This window comes from Octodon degus, unplaced genomic scaffold (assembly GCF_000260255.1).
Source record: "Octodon degus isolate 3935 unplaced genomic scaffold, OctDeg1.0 scaffold00031, whole genome shotgun sequence".
NCBI classification, from domain to species: domain Eukaryota; kingdom Metazoa; phylum Chordata; class Mammalia; order Rodentia; family Octodontidae; genus Octodon; species Octodon degus.
The window spans coordinates 12,638,958-12,659,123 of NW_004524607.1; the positions used below are offsets into that span (position 1 = coordinate 12,638,958).

Consider the following 20,166-nt stretch of genomic DNA (forward strand, 5'->3'; position numbering starts at 1 on the left):
TTACAGCTAATCCCAACATGGGTTTTTGCTTTTGGTGTGGGTGGTATTTGTTTGTTTGTTTTAGAGAGGCTTACTAGGGAATGAACCCAAGGCCTTTGCATTGAGCTACATTTCTAGCACCACTTTTAATCTTTTGAGTCAGAGTCTCACTAAATCACAGAATTGCCCAGCTGGGACTTGAATCTGCGATACAAGGACACAGGTATGTACACCCAGCAGTTAAGTTTTCTTTATAGAATCACAAACAATTATAACCTATAAAGTTAAGAAAAACAGCTTTCTTGTTCCTTTTTCCCTCACACTGAGCAAAACTCTCAGCTCATTTTCAACATTTTATTTTGAGATAGGGTCTCACTAACTCATTTAGGCTGGGCTCAAACTTTCAATCCTCCTGCTTCTGCCTCTCAAGAATGTTGGGATTATAGGCATGTGTCTCCACTCTCAGCTTCTTACATGGTACTTTAATACTGCTATTTGCCACAAAACACATTTCACAAAACACGTATCTTTGCCAAGTGTGATACTACACACCTGTAATCCCAATATTGGGAAGGCTGAGACAGGAGGATTGCCTATTTAAGGCTACTCTGGGCTACACCATTTTTCAAAGCCAGCAAAGTACATAGTGAAAAACTGTCTCAAAAAAACAAAACAGGGCTTGCAAGATAGCTCAGGTGACTAAGCACCTGCTTAGGCAAGGGCAGAGACCAGGGTTTGATCCCTGGCACTACATGCCACACCAGTCCCACACCCTGGGGCCACTGAGCTGGCCACCAAGACCAGATGTGGTGGTGCATGCCTGTGATCCCAGTGCCGGGGAGGCTTGAAAACAGGAAGATCACTGAGTCTGAGCTGCGTAGTGAGACCCTGTACCAAATATGTTAAAAATAAATAAACAAATAACCAAAACAAAGAAAACATTAAGGTCAGGTGTGATGCCACACTCTGAAATCCCAGCACTAAGGAGGCCAGGAGGCACAGGTCAGATTGCTGGGAGGGGGCCAACCTGTGCTACCTAGAGAGTATAAGGCCAGCCTGAACTGTATAGCAAGACTCAGTCTGAAAGGCAGGAAGAGAACATGCTAAGGGGCCAGGGAGATGGCTCAGTAGGATAAGCGCTTAACTGGCAAACGCAAGGATCTGAGTTCAATCCCCGGTTCCGCAAAAAAAAAAGAGAGAGAACATGCTAAGCATGACTGACTTCAGTGGGCTAGGATCTGAGCCCCCTACGGCAGAAGACTGTAAGAAGCACCCTGGGCTCCTCCCAGCAGCACAGCAGGTCCTGGGAAGCTCCAACGTCTGCTCACTACAATGTCTGGTTCCCTTCTAGTCCCTCTGCCACCTTGGCAGACATGATGGCAAAACATCACTTTTTGTGGGGCATTTTTCTCAGGAAAGAAAAAATAATGCCAAAACAGAATTCCCCCACTCAGAGCACATCACTTTCTTGCTAACCACAAGTTCTGGCAAAATCTGTTCTGTATAATAGTGATTCAGTTGGTTCCTCTTTCTTTGAATTAACACATTTTACCTTGCAAATTGTGCCTGTGTGTGTGTGTGTGTGTGTGTGCGCGCGCGCATGTGTGTATGTGTGTGTTGAGAGACAGAGAGAGGAAGAGAAAGTGTAAAGATCACTAACTCAAACTTTAAAAATAAACTACTGAGTATCCTCACTTGTTGCTTTTGCTGTCTTCTGCTGCCATGAATAGTTGCCCCTCCGCCATGTGTCACTCTGCCTTGGAACCAGCCGATTACAGACTGAAATTTCCACAGACTGTGAGTTAAATAAATCTTTCCTTCTTTAAATATAAATAAATAAATACTACTACAATAAAATGTGATACTTTCTGCACTTGGAGGGTTCTGGGGGTTGAACTCTGTGTCTTTCTTTGCATTAAGCTTTAATTCCAGTCCATTTTATATTATTTTGAGACAGAAGACCACCAAATAGCTAAACTGTGCAGACAAGTTGGACTCCTTTGATTCTTCTGCTTCAGCCTCCCTGAGTGCTGGGATTATAGGCACATATCACTGGACCCAGCTGTAATGCAGCTTTAAAAAATAATAATAATAAAATGACATTGTCTTCAAATATATAAGCTCTTTCTTCATAGCAGCTATTACTTTAGATTTTGGGGTATATAGAAAAACTAATTTCTGCCTGACAGACCTTTACAAGCAAATGTAAAGTGGAGGGAGGGGGCACACCAGGCGGTTTCCTTAATGAGAATAATGGTTTGAGGTATAGCCTGAGCACCATAAACTGCATAAATCTTAAGTGACAGCTCAACGAATTGTGACAAGTGCACAACCCAGAGAAGGGAAATGGCAGCAAAGGCAACAAACTACAGCAGGAAGAGAAGGCAGGAGGAGCTCCATGACAGCCAAGGCCCTCAGACCTGAGGCAGAGCATCCCAACAGAATGGAATGATTGGAATGCCAGCAAAGGCGCCCACGACCACAGTGAGGCCTGAGTCCCCAGCTCTCCTGACTCAGCTGACAGCCACTGGGTGTAGGAAGCAAGGCAAACACACAGTGCTGACATGTGTATATTCTTACTTCTGTACTGTGCACCCTGGAAGGGTCAGGTTAGTTGAGCAAGTGCACGCATCATACTCTTTCTTGCCATTCCCCCTCTAAATCATGGTCGCTGACCTCTGAAGGGCTCTGAAGTGAAATCCAACCTGCCCTGTCAGAGAATAGAATGCTCTGATCATTCTGTAGCTATAGATATAGAATACACATACATATGGATGACAGAGTTTTTTCAGTGCTGGTAATGGAACCATAGCGCCTATGCACTGTAGGCAAGCAATCTCCCACTGGGGTCTACCCCCAGCCCTTTGTAGTTTCTATTTCCAGCCATAGTCTAAATTGCCTGAGCCAGCCTTGAATTTGTGATCTTCCTACGCCAACCTCCAGAGTGGATAAGATTATAGGCTTCACTCAGATATAACTACAATTTCAATATAAAATTATAAAATACCAAAGAACTGCTACAAATCAAGAAGAAAAAGACAGCTGTGTAAGAAAATGGACAGTCCATTTGGTGCTCTTCTTGCTCTCTGCCACTGCCATGAAAGGTTCCTTTCTGCTTATGCTGCTCTGCCTTGGACCCAGATGAATATGGACTGAAACCTCCAGTAACTGTGAGCTAAATAAACCTTTCCTTCCTTAAAAAAAAAAAAAAGAAAGAAAGAAAGAAAGAAAGAAAGAAAGAAAGAAAGAAAGAAAATGGATAAAGGACATAAATGGTCAAATCACAGAGGCCATACCACATGGAAATATTATCAGAAAAATACCAAACCTCAATCCTAATCAAGAAAATGCAAATAATAATTTTAAAAAATCATCCTAATTTTTCTAAGGCTGACGGGATTTTTAAAAATGATCCACAGCTGGGTATGGTGGCACATGCCTGAATTCCCAGAACTCAGCAGACTGAGGCAGAAAAATCCTTGCAAGTTTGAGACCAGCCTGGGCTACAAAGTGACCTCAAGTCCAGCTTGAACTACATAGCAAGAACCTGTCTCAAAAAACAAACAAAAAAATTATAGCATAACTGAAAGTTAAGGTGATTTGTGTCTATTTTTGTTCTTTTCTATAGTACTAGAAATTGAATTTAGAGCCTCCACATTGGGCTACATCTACAGCCCTTGTTTTACTTTTTGAGACAAGGTCTCTTTAAGTCACTAACTTGTCCAGGCTGTGCTTGAACTGTTGATTCCCTCACCTCAGCCTCCCAGAGTACTGGGATCCCAGGCTTGTACCATACTCAGATGAAACATCTTAGGAAGAGGATTACTTGAGCATTCGAAGCTTAAGCTTCAAATAATGAGAATATAATAAGACTGAATGATGAAAAGTGCAACAGGAAGGACAATTCTTTCTGGTAAGCCCAAAGGCACTGCAAAGGCTGAGATACCACAGTACAACAGATCTGGGTGTGCAGCCAGAAGACAAATAAGAGGAAGAAATCCATTTTGCATCCTAAAACCAATATTCTTTGGAGAACACAAAAAATTTGAGAAAACGCCATGCATTTTTCTCTGAGCCAAATTCATTACTGAAGTCTCAGGTTTTCTGACCCAACTCCACCCAACCAAGGTCCCCTATGCTGCCCACTTTGGATTAGTCACACATCTCCAGATAAATTTGTTTTCCCAAGATAAAAAGGTTTGCTTTCCCATTCACCTCCCTGCTAGGATGTGCATCCAGATTCCACAAGAATGAATGACATTTTTAGAAACCCCACTTTTAGACTTACAGGGTTATAGAAATGCTTTGAGACTTTGGAAGCCTGAGGTTGTGGTGTGCCTCCGAGCTGTGGATAAAATTAGCACTCTTGATAAAAATCACCACTGTCTCCAAAGAAAGCCAACAACCTGTGGGAATTCCACACAAAGCCACAGGGAGGGCAGCCCAGGAATGTATGTAGGGAGTTGTACAGGACTGTCCATAAATCACACCCTAATGGCAGCCACTAGGTGAGTCCTGCAGGGCAGTCCCTATACCTGTTTGGAAAGATATCCCTGAACTACACAGCCACTTCGGTCCATTCTGAACTGCTTGACAAACTAGGCAAATCAGCACTCTGACACTACAGTCACACCGTCCACTCCCAAGTGACTTGGGGAAGGAGTCCAGCCTGGGGCTTTGGCATAGGTGGGCCCATGCAGAGCCCCAGCACGTGACCTCTTGAACACAATGTTCTACCCAGCAAAGGCTGTCACATGCTTCCCCTTGCACAGATACAAGTGACAGGAAAAAATAAAGACCCATTCTGGAGGACCAGTCTGCGGGACTCCACTGCAGGGACTGAAGCCCTCCCTCCCCAGTCTCACTCCCACACTCCTGCCTTTCCTCCCAGGGAAGAACCCGTCTCCCAAAACTCCAAAATTCACCTGGCCTCACCTCCAGCTCAATCTAGCTCCTCAGGCGGCCACCTCCTTCGTCACCGCGGGGAAGGCCTGAGAGCGCAGCCCCCGAGCGGCGTTCTCCTGAGACCAGGGAGGAGGCTAGTGAGTACATGTGGGTTCCCGCGAGCCCCGCCCCGGCCGCGCAGCGACCTGAGCGCAGCGGACCACGAGCGTCGCCATCCCCGGAGCCGGGGACCCAAGCGACAGAGCCCGCGAGACCAGGCAGGGGCCGGCACCGGCTCTAGCGGGTCAGGTGGACCTGCACAGGTGGCCTCGGCGCGAGAAAAGTGATCGAAATGGAGAGCGCGCGGAGGACGGGGCCGGCGCCCTTCACTGCCTTACCTGTCGCCAGGGGATCCGCCTCCTCCTCGTCAGCCTCCGCCTCAGCTGCAGACCCAACTGCCGAAGCTGGCAGCGAGTCCATCGCGCGGCCAGTCATGTGAGCCCGCGCGTGCACGTGACTTCCTCCCGCTCGGGCCGGACGGCCACACCCACAACTGCTTAGGTCACGCCCATCAGTCGGTCGTCACGCCCACACCCTGCCTATTCAGCGCTTCTTCGCGCCCGGAAGAGTGTGGCCACGCCCCTCCCCAACTCACTCCGCCCACAGCTAGCGCAGACCCAGCCTCGTCACGCCTACATTCTGCTTAGCCTCGCCTACTACCCCTTCTCGGGCCGTGTCCTGGCCACGTGGCTCTGGGCAGCTGGCTCTCCCAAACCAGAACCTGCGCCCGGCGTATTGCAGCGCTTAGGATTCCAGCCAGCCGCTCGCCCACTCGCCCACTCTCCCACTCCCGCTGGCACGCTCTCGGCCACCCAGTCACTCGCTCACCGTCCTTCCCGCTGGCCAGCTCCTGCTCTCCCTCACCCATCTTGCCTGCACACTGCTCTCCCTAGCCACTCATGGCCTCTGGTTCTTTTGTCCTGGCGCTGACTGCTGCTCACCACCTTCTCAGGCTCACTCCTCAGGAGGCCGTAAGGCCCAGTATGGGGTGTGAGTGCGTGCAGACACTCTTTGACCATTCCTAGCCTTCAGGCAGAACAGCTGACCTCTGGGGAGCTCACCTCCGAAGCACTTCAAAAGGGAAGCAAGGCCATGCTGCAGGCGAGGTCAGGTGGCACAGGGTGCCTGAGCATCTGCTAGATGGAGCAAGGGGGAGGAGTCAGACAACCGCAAGTGCCCTTACTTTCCAGGGCAAACAGTAGAGGCAGAAAAAGACTGGAGAGATCTGTAGAGTTCCTCCCAAGGCCGAATTTCTGTCGGGTTTTGTTTTTGTTTTTGTTTTTTCCTTCGGAACCGGGGATCGAACTCAGGCCTTGCACTTGCCGGGGAAGCATTTATTCCACTGAGCCATCTCCCCAGCCCCTGTTGGGTTTTTTTGAGACAGGGTCTCACTATGTAGTCCAGGCTGGCCTTGAATTCACTATGTAGACCAAGCTAGTTTTGAATTCCCAGACATCCTGGTACCTCAGCTTCCCAAGTGCTGGGCTCACAGGCATGGGCCAGCACTCCTGACTCCCAAAGGGAGGTTCTTGCACCCGCAACACAGGCCAAGCTATGTCCTGAGAGGTGGTTAACTGAGAGCCCAGACTGGGTTGGGGTCCCGGGAAAGTCTCAGCCTCCCCTTTAGTTCCTCTTGCTATAGAGATGGCCCTTATTTTAACTTATATGCTAGTATTATAATAACTCATACTTACTGTAGCTTAGGTCTAGATGAGTTGCCCCCTGCCCACCACTTCATGCAGTTTTATTTTTTTTAACATTTATTTATTGTGTGTGTGTGTGTGTGTGTGTGTGGCCAGCTCAGCCCACCAGGGGGCGCAGCTGGCTGGCATGTGGTGCTGGGGGATCGAATCGTGGTCCCTGTACTTTGCCAAGCTTGTTCCAAGTAGGTGCTTTAGACCACTGAGCCATCTCTCCAGCCCCCCCCCCATGCAGTTTTAGATGGGCCTTTTTCAGAGGCAGCTCAATTTAGAGTCTGTGACTGATTCCTAGTACAGTGCTGGGATTCAGGATGAGTGATTGCTGGATCAGGTCACTGATTCATTTGGCACCACCCGAATCCCAGCACTCTGGACAAGATAAAAGAGGCACAAAGAGACTCGTTTCCTGCCTTTGCTCTCATTGCTTTTGCTGCCATGAACTGCTGCCCCTCTGCCATATGCTTCCGTGCCTTGGAGCCAGTCTGTTATGAACTGAAACCCCTACAAATCGTGAGCTAAATAAAGCTTTTCTCCCTTTAACTTTGGGTCTTCTATATTTTGTACCAGCAATAAGAAAAATAACTGAGACACTTATGTTCCCTTACATTCCAATACCTAGAATATCTGCTCTGCAGAATAGCCTCAAGTGTCTGAGTAGAATTACTTTTCCAATAAGTGTTCTAAAGGTAGTTTAAGTCTGATAGCAAACTAAATATATTTAGCAGTGTAGATGAATTTCAAGTTTGACCTGTTGGTGTTTAGTGTTCTCCCCATACTTCATATACTTTCCTGTCCCACCTCCAGGACACCCACCATCCAGGCAGGTAGGTATCACTAATGATGGTCTTCCCAGTGACCAAGCAAATAGTGACCGCCTTCCGTAGACGACATAGAACAGCTTTCCAAGTCACAGCGGCCACTGCAGGGTCCTGTGACCCTCCACCCGCCTCTGATGGCCACTTCCTTCCGCCACCCTGGGCTTCCTTTCAGCTGCTGTTATCAAATTTTGTATTCAGCATTTTCTCTGACTCTATACTCCCCCCACACATACATATAATCTGCTGACTTCCTGCTATTATTTGGTACATATTTCTGTCTCCCACTAGATTACAAAAAAAAAAAAAAATTGAACCGAGCATAGTGGTGTAGCCAGTAATCCTAGCCCTTTGGAGGATAAGGCATAAGCATCACCATGAATTAGTTTGAGGCCAGACTGGGCTACATCGTGAGTTCAAGGCTAGCCTGAACTGCATAGCAAGACCCTGTCTCAGAAAAAAAAAAAAAAAATCCAGACATGGTGGCCCATACCTGTAATCCCAGCACTCTAGAGGCTGAGGCAGGAGGATCTATACAAATTTGAGGTCAGCTTGGACTATATAATAAAATACCTAAGAAAGAAAGGAAAAGAAAAAGACAGGAAAGGAAAGGAAAGGAAAGGAAAAGAAAAAAGATCATACTCTGGTGACTGTTGTAGTTTTTACAAATATACAATTACACATTTTTTTCTAGAACAATAGCTTATTAAATTAATCATTTAACCCCCTTATGTACATCAGATAGCCTCTAGGTAAGTGCTTCTGGATCTTGGTTGCATTCAGTGATCACCTGGGAAATATTTCAGAAATCCCCTGCCTCATTCCAGCCATTTGATTCTACCCCTCACATGCCATTGTCTGCTTCCCCCTATAATGATACAAGTAAAAGGAAAAAATAACTAAAGACCAACCCTAAAGTGATATTTTGTCTACACAGAAGATCCTTCCATTGATTAAGTCCATCAACTGAAGTAATGCAAGGATGTGGCTGGTGGTAGAGCACTTACTTAGCATGTGTGAGGTTCTGGGTTCGATCCCAAGTGCTGCAAAAACAAATAAACAACAAACCATGCATTCATGCTTTGCCATCGTTGGAGTTTTACTGGATTTGAGTTGTGGCCAAGACTTAAGAGTTTTTTTCTTTTGACTTTTTTTTTTTTTCCCGAGGCAGAAGACCATTGTTCTAAATTGGACTGTTTGTTTTATTCCCACAAACACTCCCCAGAATTTACTACTGGACCACAGTGAGAATGGCTGGTGGGAGAAGAAGGTGAGGAAGGCAAACCAGGATGAGCAGACCAGCTCTCTACCCTCTTAATGCAGGTGGTGGAGGAGCAGAACACAGGGTTTTTTTTTGTTTTGTTTTGGTTCCGGAACCAGGGATTGAACTCAAGCCCTTATACTTTCCAGGCAGGCACTTATGCTACTGAGCTATCTCCCCAGCCCCTAACACAGGTAGATTCTTACCTCCTGCAGAGCCTCCTCTACCCACGGGAGGGGGTTGTGGAAGGACAGGAGAAGCAGCCGTTGGTTCTCATGCTGTGACTGGCTGTGGTATAGGACATTGAGCCACCCAAAGCCTTTCCAATGAGCTATATCCCCAGCCATATATTAATTTTGAAACAAGGTCTCACTGAGCCACTAAGCTGAGCTTGACCTTGTGCTTCTCCTGCCTCAGCCTCCTCAAATGCTGGAACTATAGGTGTATGTCATTGGCTCTCCTCCTGAGTGCCTAGTCCTTCAAGGGGAGGTCTCTGCTGTCAGATGACTCAAAAGACAGAAAGTTCTCAGGAAGTGTTCTTTGGAATAGGTCTGCCATCCATAGAGCATTACCAAAGGATAAACTGTTTCATTCATGGACGAGTTTTTTAAAAGAAGATTTTGTTGGGTAGCAAGAACACACTCAGCTGATCCTTTGGTTCACAAGTGTGATGCTTGCATGTTCCTGGCATATGCATGAGATGTGCCTCCCTCAAGCCTGGTTACGACATCACACATTGCTGACCTGATGTGGAAAAAAAAAAAAAAAAGAAGAAGCCACTTATGATTGTTCCTGTGGGTTCTGAGTCACATTATTGCTTTCCATCCAGGAAAGTGGAACTGAAAGGCAGGACTTGGAAAGCAGGACACGGACGTCAGGGCTGGTCTCCTCCAGAGGACTTACAGCAAGGGCTGTGGTGAGGCAGCGGCCTCAGGGCAGGCGGGGAATTCAACTCCCGACAAGCACCTTTCAGTGTCACTAAAGGACAAAAAAGGCCAGCCAAATAGCGAGGCAGATTAAAGTGTCTGCAAGCAGGTGCAGGGGCAGGGGGTTCGATCCCCAGGTCTCCCATGCTGGCCCCGTCTCCGGGGCACGCTGAGATGGCAATTGAGACTGGGCATGGTGGCACCCGCCTGCAATCCCAGCTCTTGGGAGGCTGTAAACAGGCAGATCACTATGAGTCTAATCTAGTATTGAGACCCTGAACACCCTGTAGACCCTTCCCTAAAATACAAAAGATACATACATACATACATACATACATACATACATACATAAATCAAGACTGTTACGGTTTACATCTAAAATGTCCCCAGACATTTTGTCTGTTCCAAGGTTGCCTTTCTGATGGTGATTGGATCATGATGGCTCTGGTGTCATGGGTAGATTAATCCATCTGCAGAACATAATTTGATGGCATTATTGGAAAAGGATGGGAATTTAGCAGGAGCCTAGATGCAGGGCCAGATTAGGAGGGTGTGACCTGGGGACCATATTTTGTCCCTGGCCCCTTCCTCTCTGGCTCTTCCCAGGGCTCTGCTTCTTGGTGGCCAGCAGCCTTCCTCCTTCCCCTTGCCCTTCCACCACGACCCTCTCTGCCTTGCCAGTGCCTAGAACAATGCAGTTGCTGGCCATGGACTGATACCTCTGAAACTGATTTAAAATTACCTCCAGAGTCACTTCTAATGTTAGAACAGAGCCAGGCGCAGCACACACATCTGAATCCTAGCACTGGGGAGACTGAGAAAGGAGGATTATTACAAGTTCAAGACCAGCCTGGGTGGCAAAATGAGCTCAAGGTCAGCCTGAACTGCATAGCATGACTCTGTCTCAAAAGACAAACAGAGAAAAAACAAAAACAAAAAAGAAGAGAGTAAATCTTGTGTGTGGTAGCTCATGTCTATAATCCCAGCACTTGGCAGGCTGAAGCACAAGAATTGTGAGATTGAGATCAGCCTGGGTTATAAAGCAAGACCCTGACTTAAAAGACAAAACAAACAAACAAAAATCAGACTAAATGTCTTTATTTTATTTTACTTATTTTATTTTAATTTTGAGACAGAGTCTCTCTACGTGGCCCAGGCTATTCTCATATTCACTGTGGTTGATGTTCCTGCCTCAGCCTCCTGACTTCTGGGATTACAGATGTGCCCCATCACAACTGACCCTATTACATTTTTATGAAAGAATGCAAACTTTGTCCTCTAGTTAATTAGGACCATAATTAATCAAAGTGGACAAGCTTAATCAAATAAAGCTTATCTTATAAAGAAAAAATTTAAAAACCTACAGGAAATGTTACATATATTGAGTGCTTCAAGTTTAAAATTATTGCCTTTAAAATTGGTGCATGCTTATAATCCTCATACTCAGGAGTTGAGGCAAAAAGATCACTTTGAGTTCAAGGTTACCTTGAGCTGCATAACAGTGTTGAAGTCCAGCCTGAACTACATATGGACACCTTTTCTTAGGAAAAGTTTCTAAAATTGGGAGGAAAATTGCCTCTTATTATGACTGCTATTAAACTGTATGTCAGGATCAAGCTAAAGCAAGAAGAAATGTACAAAATAGAGGAATAAAGCCTGGGAAGGGAAAAATACAATGATTGCTAATCTCAGATCATAGTATCAACCCTAGAAAATATATAAAATAACTTTTTTTTTTTTGTAGTTGCAGTGATAGTAGAGATTTAAACCAGGTCCTTCAGCTAAGCTACATCTCCAACCCTTTGGTTATTTTGAAGCAGTGGCTCTCTTAGTCCCTAAAATGCCCAGGGCTGCTCCAGCTTGAAATCCTCCTGCCTCAGCCTCCCAAAATGCTGGGATTATAGGTGTGTACTATTATACTCATATGAACTATTTTAAAATAAAGAATTTAAACAAGATTTCTGGACTCAAGACATACAGTAATCACTGCTTTTCATGTATAACAGCAATAATCAGTTAATAAAAAAATCTCATTCATAATGACAACAAACCAACAATATACATGTATAAATCTAAGATGATACATTTTTAAGGAGAAAATGATAAAACTTTACAGAAGACATAAAAGAGTTAAAGAGAAGAAGACTGAAATTTTGTTCATAGGTAAGAAAACTTATTATCACTCATTTTAAAAGAAAATAAAACTGTATTTTATTAGCATTTAAAAAAAAAAGAAAACTCAATATATTTAAAATATATTAAATGTAACAGTCCCAAAACTGATGTGTAAAATTAATGCAATTTCAGTAAAAATAATTTCCTCAGGAAATTATCAAACTAATTTTAAATTCATACGGAAAAGTAAAGAATCAAAATTAGTCAAAGCAATTTTGAAGAAGAAAGATAAGATAAATTAAATTTTCTCTACCAGATATCAGAAATTATTAAGCTATACCATTTAAAATTAGAAAATATCTGAGCAGATAAATAAGAGTACATAGAGGGGCCGGTGAGATAGTACAGCAGGCTAAAGCACCTGCTTAGGCAAGTGCAAGAACAGTGGTTCAATCCCCAGCACTACATGCCAGGGCTGAGCTGGCCACAGAGTGCAGGAGAGTGGGCAACAGGGTTTGGGCATGGTGGCACATGCCTGTAATTCCAGCACTGGGGAGGCTGAAAACAGGAGGATCACTAGAAGTCTGAGATGCGTAATGAGACACTGCAACAAAAAATACATTTTTTAAAAAAAAAAAGTACATAGAAATCAGGTTTTTTTCCAAAAAGAATAGATACAGTGGCATTTGATGGCACACCTGGAATCCCAGCCACTTGGAGGCTGAGACAGAAGGATCCTATGTTCCAATCTATGCTGAGCAATTGATTGAGCCGTCTCAAAAGACTGAAAAAGGGGGTGGGTGGAAGTTCAGGGTTGGGAAGGGGGTGATTCAGAGAAGGCCCTGGGTTCAACCTCCAGCACTGGGGGGAAAAAAAGTGTTCTTTTGTTGGGTACAGAGTTATAACTCGCAGTTTGTACTTCTCTCTCCCCCTCCTCTATCTATCTATCTATCTATCTATCTATCTATCTATCTATCTATCACCCCCCCCCCTGTATTTAGGACAGGGTCTACAGGGTCTCACTATGTAGATTGGACTCATGATTCTCCTGTTTTGAGCCTCCCAAGTGCTGGGATTACAGGCATGCACTCTTTTTTTTTTTTTTTTTTTTTCTGAGATAGAATTTTACTATGCAGCTTGGGGTGGCCTTTAACTCATCACATAGCCCAGGTTGTCATCAAACTCACAGCAATCTTCCTGCCTCAGCCTTCAAGTGCTGAGATCACAGGTGTGCACTACCATGCCCAGCCCCTTTCTCCATATTTAGGAAATCATTGTTATCTTCCTGACTTCCACCACTGCTTTTGAGAAGTTGATGCCAGCTGTCTACCTTTTTCTTTTTTTTTTTTTATTGAGTGCATTTTAAAATTTGACTTTTTTTCAAACAGGCTTTCAGTAGTCTGTTTAGTCATTTTTCTGTTACTGGGACAAAATACTAAGCAACTTGTTTCTTTGAAATGATTGCCTTTGTTTCTCTGGTGCTCTCCCATTTCACTGTTTTAAGGATCCACTGACGTTCATTTATCTACTGTTTAGCATTTCTTAACCTAGTGAGTTTTTGATTTGTTGTATTTTATGAGTTCTACAAAATTCTCAGCCAATGGTTCTACAAAGATTGACGTTTCTTCTTCTTCTTCTTCTTCTTCTTCTTCTTCTTCTTCTTCTTCTTCTTCTTCTTCATCTTCTCCTCCTCCTCCTCCTCCTCCTCCTCCTCCTCCTTCTCCTTCTTCCTCTTCCTCTTCTTCTTCCTCTTCTTCAGAGAATACAGCCTACACTCACCTTGAACTCATTCATGGTGCTCCTCCTGCTTCAGCCTCCCAAGTGCTGGGACTATAGTGCTGTGCCACCACGTCTGGTTGTCTTCATTCTTTTTCTCCTCATTTGCTGGAACCATGTGAGATTAGATGTTCTCACTATCCTGTTTCACATTTTATCACTAAGCCACAGTGTAAGGTATCTCCTCTCCTGTGGATGAACCTGGGGGTGTCTATGTTAGGAGCGATGCCGCTTGTTGATTGCATCTCCTGGTGCAGATTGGGTGCTTTGGCAGCAGTCTTCAGAGGTTGGAAAGCTAACAGGTGAAATTTTGTCTAAAAACCAGCTGCCTGAGAAAGTAACCGCAGCAGAAAAGCAGGCTCCACTTGCCCACCTCATTCCCAGCATCACCTTGCGCTAACCGAAGGACAAGCATTGCGGTTACTTCTCTAAAGCCTGCTGGGGGACTGTCCCATCCAAGGTCCCTAGCCTCAGTATAAACACCTCTGCCATCAAGTGTAGGGACAACTGGGCATGGTGATGGACACCTCTACCCCCAGCACTTGAGGGGCTGAGGGAGGAGGACTGGTGTGAGTTCAAGGCCTGGGCTATGTAGTGAGTTCAAGGGGAGTCTGGACTACACAGTGAGCTTACTTGGTAAGCACCTGTCTCAAGAACAAACCAATAAACAAGCCACAAAACAGCAACAACAAAAACCAGATGACTATGGACAAAAACCTCTACAAACTATGAGTGAAAACAAATGTCTCCTCCTTTAAAAAAAAAAAAGCATACAGAGCTGGGAAGCTAGCTCAGCAGTCTAAACACCTGCCTGGCAAGTGCAAGGACCTGAGTTTGATCCCCCGGAGCACATGCTGTGCAGACACAGTATGCCAGCCCCAAAACCAGGCAGGGTAGCTTAACTCTGGCTACCTTCCTGCTTCAGCCTCCTTAATACTGGGAGTGTAGGTATGTGTACCACACCTGGGTGTGTGTACCACATCTGGCTGTATGATAAAACTAAGACAGGTGATTTCCAGTTGTTCATTTTCAAATTTATAGACAAGTTCACTCAGTGCAACACATACTCTTGAACTCCTCTTACTTCCTTCAAATTTGATTATATTTACTGTTGTGCTGAGACCCTTGGACATGCTAAGCAGGTGCTTTCCACTGAGATATAGCGTGGCCTTGCTGCAGCTCCATCCCACAGAGTAGTAATGTTTTATCATTTTGTCGGTGCCTCGTTGGCTTTCGGAAGGTGGTTTCTATATTTTATCCAGGATTTTATTTCTATTCTGCAAAAAAGTTGGTCCAAATAATCCATTTGGCTATATTTTCAAACCTGGAAGGCCACAGCATGCAAGTCATGAAGAAAATGATAATCTAAAATGTTGATAATTTGATAATATAACATGACAAAACATGAGGTGCCAGATTCCCATGGACAATGACATGTGATCAGCCACTTGCTTGGAGAATATAAATATAAGTAGGGAGAGAAATAGGGTATGGGGGTGCTAGGGATTAAATCTAGGGCCTTTCCACTAAACTATACCTCAGCCCTTTTTAAAATTTTCACTTGTCACTAAATTATTAAATTGGCCAGGTGGGATGGACTGTGATCCTCCTGCCTCAGCTTCCCAGAGGGCTGGGATTATAGGCATATACCAATACACCTGGATGGGAGAAAAATTTTTTTGAGACAAGTTCTGCTATGAAGTCTAGGCTGGTATTGGACTCATCCTATAGTCCAGGCTGGCCTTGATGTCACAGCAATCTTCCTGCCTCAACCTCCCAAATGCTGGGACTAAAGACATGAATTACCATGTGAGGTCCATAACTCACACATTTCAATATGGAAAAAGATGGACCTCCTAAGAAGCAAACGCTATGTATGGGTGAGCAACGGGAAGGAAATTTGAGTTACCAATAACTTTAGTTAAGAGTAACAATAAGCTTAGAGGCAGGTGAGGAGGTGGGTACCTATAACTGCAGCACTTTGGGAGGCTGAGGCAGGAGGATTTCTAATTCCAGTCCACTTTCAGAAACTCTGTGATTCAGAAAAATCTGTTTCAGAAAATTCAAAAGGGCTGAGAATATGGCACCATGTGAAGGCCCTCAGTTTGACTCCCAGTACTGAATGTAGGTTTGCTGTTACTTTGTGACCATTCAGCATCTAAATCCGCATTTGAGGAAGTTGGGACCTTTGGGAAAGCGGAAGCATCTCTTTCCACTGGAAGGGGTAACGCCCAATTCACCCTGCCCATCATGCGTCCCGTGCAGGTGCTCACCTCTCCTACACCCGGAGCCCAGTGTGGGGATGGTGTCCGTCAGCACCCACCTGCTCTGTGCTGTGCAGTGTGCACCTTCAAGGCTGGGTTGCCGGCTGTCCTCCAGAATTTAGATGTGTTTTGTCACTTCCCTTTCTGCGTACATCTGACATCTACTAATGCCTGAGAAATGCAAATTCAGACAACCACAAGTTGCCCTCCAGCAGACAGAAGAGAAGGAGCAATAGGGATATTCTTGTAGTGCTGCAGGAGATGTAAATTAGCACAGACACTTTGGAGAACGACGTAGGATGCTGATATTTTATGACCCAGAAATTCCACTTCTGGTCATATCCTCTAAAACATAGCTCATAGAGACAATACAAAACTTTTCACTGTATTATAATTTATAACATTGAAAAAACAAAATCTATTTTTATGGCAATGCAAAATGAATAATAAATTGTGTTTTATTCATATAATGTATGAACTAGAACAGCATGTACCAGGATGGATAAATCTTGAAAACATCATTTTGTGCAGAAAAAAAAATCACCAAAAGCTATGTAGAGCAACTATGAACATGTAAAGCCATAACAGTCTTGTTCTGGTGATACGTACTTGTAATTCCAGCATTCTGGGAGGCTGAGGCAGGAAGATGACAAGTTTGAGCCCGATTGACTACACAGTGATTTAAGAAGGCCCTGGCTCACAATAAAAACAATTTTTGAAAAGCAACTCAGTATAAAAGCCCTGGTGTCAACTGCCTGTATCACAAGAAAGGAAGAAAGGAAGGAAAGAAGAAAGGAAAATAGAAAAGGGATGAAAGAAGAAAAGAAGGAAAAAAGAAAGGGAGAGAGACAAGCAGACAGAGCCAGGTACGGTGGCGCATGCCTAAAATCCCACCACTTGGGAGGCTAAGGCAGGAAGATTGCTGCAAGTTCAAGGCCCAGGAGTTCAAGGCTCATCTGAACTATACAGCAAGACCCTATTTCAAAAAAACAAGAGAAAACTTTTTTTTCTTTTCTGTATTTAGGACAGGGTCTACAGGGTCTATAGGGTTTCACCAAATAGATCAGATTTTCCTACCTTCCTTTTTCTAGATGTCACTTCGAAGATCAGATTCTCCTATTTCCTTCCTTCTTTTCCCTCCTTTCTTGTGGTACTGGCAGTTGACACCAAGGCTTTTACACTGAGCTGCTTTTTAAAAATTGTTTTTATTGTGAGCCAGGGCCTTACTAAATCACTACTTCGAAGTGATTCTCCTGTTTTCAGCCTCCCAAAGTGCTGGGACTACAGGCACGCCAACCACGCCCAGTCTCAGTCACCAACTCAGTGCGCCCTGCATGGTTGCCAGGGATTGAACCCAGCTGCTGCACTCTGCCTAAGGAAAAAAGTTTCAAATTAAAAATACCAAACAACGGGCAGGTCTGAGGGCACACGCCTATAATCCCAGCACTCAGTAGGTTAAGGCAGTAGGACGGAGTTCAGCTTGGGTTACAAAATGAGTTGAAGAACTAAATGCTGATGTTATCTTGTATTCTGAGTGATTTAAAGATAACAATACACAATATATTAACTGTTGTTACCCTCCTATTGTCGTGTGTGTGTGTGTGTGTGTGTGTGTGTGTGTGTAGGGAAGGGTCTACAGCGTGTTCAGGGTCTCTTACTAGATCGGACTCACAGTGATCTACCTGTTTACAGCCTCCCAAGAACTGGAATTATAGGCACGTGCCACCACGACCAGTCTCAATTGCCTTCTCAGTATGCCCTGGGGGCAGGGCAGGCAAGGCAGGCCTGGGGATCGAACCCCCAGCTCCTGTACATGCTTGCAGGCACTTTAATCCACTGAGCTATTTGGCCGGCCCGACCCCTCCTATTGTCTTATTCTAACTTTTGTTATATATTTTTCCTCTCTAAAATAAAAAAAAGTTCAAGTCCAGCCTGAACTTCACAGTGAAACCCTATCTCAAAAAGACAAACATGCAATGACAAAAAGTGGGGGGGGGGTAGGAGGTGGGCCCCAAACAACAACTACATCATCACTATGTAACTGAAGACTTCTCTAGGGAGAGAAAGGAGATGGAATTTAGAGAGATATAAAGTGGGCTTTGACAAGGACCAGCCAGATAGCTCAGCGGATTAAAGTGCTTTCAAGCAGGCCTAGGAGTCTGCGGTTTGATTCCCCTGGTCTGCTGTGCCAGCCCCGCCCCCTTCCCCGGGGCACGGGGCACACGCGGAGATGACAATTGAGACAAGGTGGCGAGTGCCTGTAACCCCAGCTCTTGGGAGGCTGTAAACAAAAGAATCGCTAGGACTCTGATCTAGTAGTGAGACCCTGAACATTCTGGAGACAATAAAAAAAAAAAAAAAAAGAGGGCTTTGTTATGGGTGGCTCAGAATAGGAACCAGAGATCAGATGCCAGACAGCCTTCATTACTGAGCTCAGGGATGCCAGGCATTTCTCACACAGGAGAAAACTGATCCGGAAGCCTGGGAAGCAACGGGCTTTTAAAACGAATGTCACATAACTGAGGTGTCTTTCACAGTCACAGTCATGTGCACAACTTGCCCATGTCGAGGCTTGTTGAGTAAGCCGTTTTTATAAGATACATCTTAACCTAAGTATGTTTACAAGAGACAGTTACTCATTACTAAACAGCCTTGAACAGAGGAGAACACATTTCTTAGAGTACATAACAGGAAGCAAAAGGAACTTAATAGTTTTTCATATTCAGAGCACAAAATTCCAGGCTTCTCAGGGTCTGGGGCGATAGCTCAGCAGCATAAGCACCTGCCTGGCCAGTGCAAAGTCCTGAGTACAAAAAAAAAAAAAAAAGGGGGATGTGTGTGGCTCCTTGTTTTTTTCTTGGAAGGAGAAGCGGAAGCGAATATTGTGCAATGTTGACCCATTAAAGTCTGTGGACTGTGAGTGTAGCTCAGTTTAGAGTGTGTATTTAGCACTTGCAGGACCCTTGGTTTAACTCCCAGCACCAAAAAAATTAAACAGGTAGGTAAGTGGGTAAGTGTGTACTACTCTGTTACTTTCTTCACAGTGAAGGGGAGAGAGAAAGAGAGAGAGAGAGAGAGAGAGAGAGAGAGAGAGAGAGAGAGAGAGAGAAAAGATTTCATGAAGCATGGTAGCACTCAGGAGGCTGAGGTGTGAGGGGTGCCATTGAGGGGGTGACAAAAAGTAGAGGAGGTCAAGGGTAGTGGAAGGGGCCAGGCAGCGTGGAACCTAAGCTGCTGGTTTGCTGGAGGACAGCAAAGGTGGGGGAGGAGGGAGCCAACTCTGGCCCAAAGGCTCTGTGGTAGGAAACAGCCACGACCAAGGCAAAAACATTCCCTGCCTCAGGGACCTCACCATTACTGTACTGAGCAACCTCAGGTTCAAAGAGGGTGAGTAACTAGCTCAGACCTCTGGTGTGGAGGGAAGAATTCAGCACTGGAACAGGGCGGGATCCCTTCCCTGCTGCACATCAGCGGCTGAGTGAACAGCGCTGGGGAGAAGGCCATGAGCCAGAGGGTGGAGCAGCTGGTTAAGAGGAAAACGAGAGCTCTGCAGGCCTCTTCTCCGACCCTGAAGATTCACTGGCCTTCTTTGCTCCTCTAACTGCTCTGCACACTCAGGGGCAATCAGTCTGAGGATGTAAAGCATCCTGGAGAAACTACCAAGAAACTCCTGGGAGAATAATGAGCCCTGGCTTCCAGGTCCAGGGTATAATGCTTGGAGTTAAGAAAGACCACAGCTGATATGTAATATAAAGCATATCTTAGTTGGCTAAGCAGAAAAATTCAGATTGCTGGGATAACTTTTTGTGGGAAGCCAATGTAATGGTATTGCATCATTTTTTCTTCTTAAGAATCTAGTTCTCTCTGTTCCTAGGTTCTGCTTATTGGAAAGATCTGGCGGAAAGAGTGAGACCTGCATGTACACACACATACTCCGCCTGTCTCCATCACCTTGGATGTAGTCTGATCCCCGAGGGCACCTGGTTCTAAGCTGGGCTGGGCTGAGAGCTGCTCAAGATTAATCATTCTGACTTCTACTAGTCTTCAGCTCAGTCCCGAAGCTGCTGCAGTCAGGAGCAGGAATTGAATCAGGGCACCTAACTTTGTACCAACAGCTTAAAAGCTACAGAGCAATTTCTTTCCAAACCAGGGGATCAAGGTGTCTGCAGGGGCCCTCAATGGGTCATCCAGATTCTAGTTCATTTTTCAGTCTCGAGGGGGCCCAATAATAAACATAGTCAGAACAGGCTGATGTGCATCTCCCTGCCCTGCGCTCTCTGTTGTTTAGCTCATTTCCAAACTTAGGGGAAAAGGACCTTAGCACACTGGAACATTTAAATAAAGCTTAGAGGATAAAACCCTAGATAGGAACTCTCTCCCCGCAAT

General features: G+C 45.1%; 1 protein-coding gene and 1 non-coding gene across 4 annotated transcripts in view; one reads left to right on the forward strand and one right to left on the reverse strand.

Annotated features, from left to right (window-relative positions):
• Snx8 (sorting nexin 8) overlaps window positions 1–6,224 on the reverse strand; it is a 57,960-nt gene extending 51,736 nt beyond the window's left edge. For 2 of the 3 annotated variants that reach the window (XM_023713498.1, XM_004629684.2), the window contains exon 1: window positions 5,262–6,224. In XM_023713498.1, coding sequence (XP_023569266.1) covers window positions 5,262–5,358 — 97 coding nt within the window. In that variant the 5' untranslated portion in view covers window positions 5,359–6,224. The other variant, XM_023713499.1, reaches the window with a different exon arrangement.
• A 3,124-nt stretch (window positions 6,225–9,348) lies between these two features.
• Window positions 9,349–9,449, forward strand: LOC111816410. Its single transcript, XR_002820813.1, has one exon. It is a non-coding gene; the product is annotated as a small nucleolar RNA U13 (small nucleolar RNA).
• The last annotated feature ends 10,717 nt before the right edge of the window (window positions 9,450–20,166 follow it).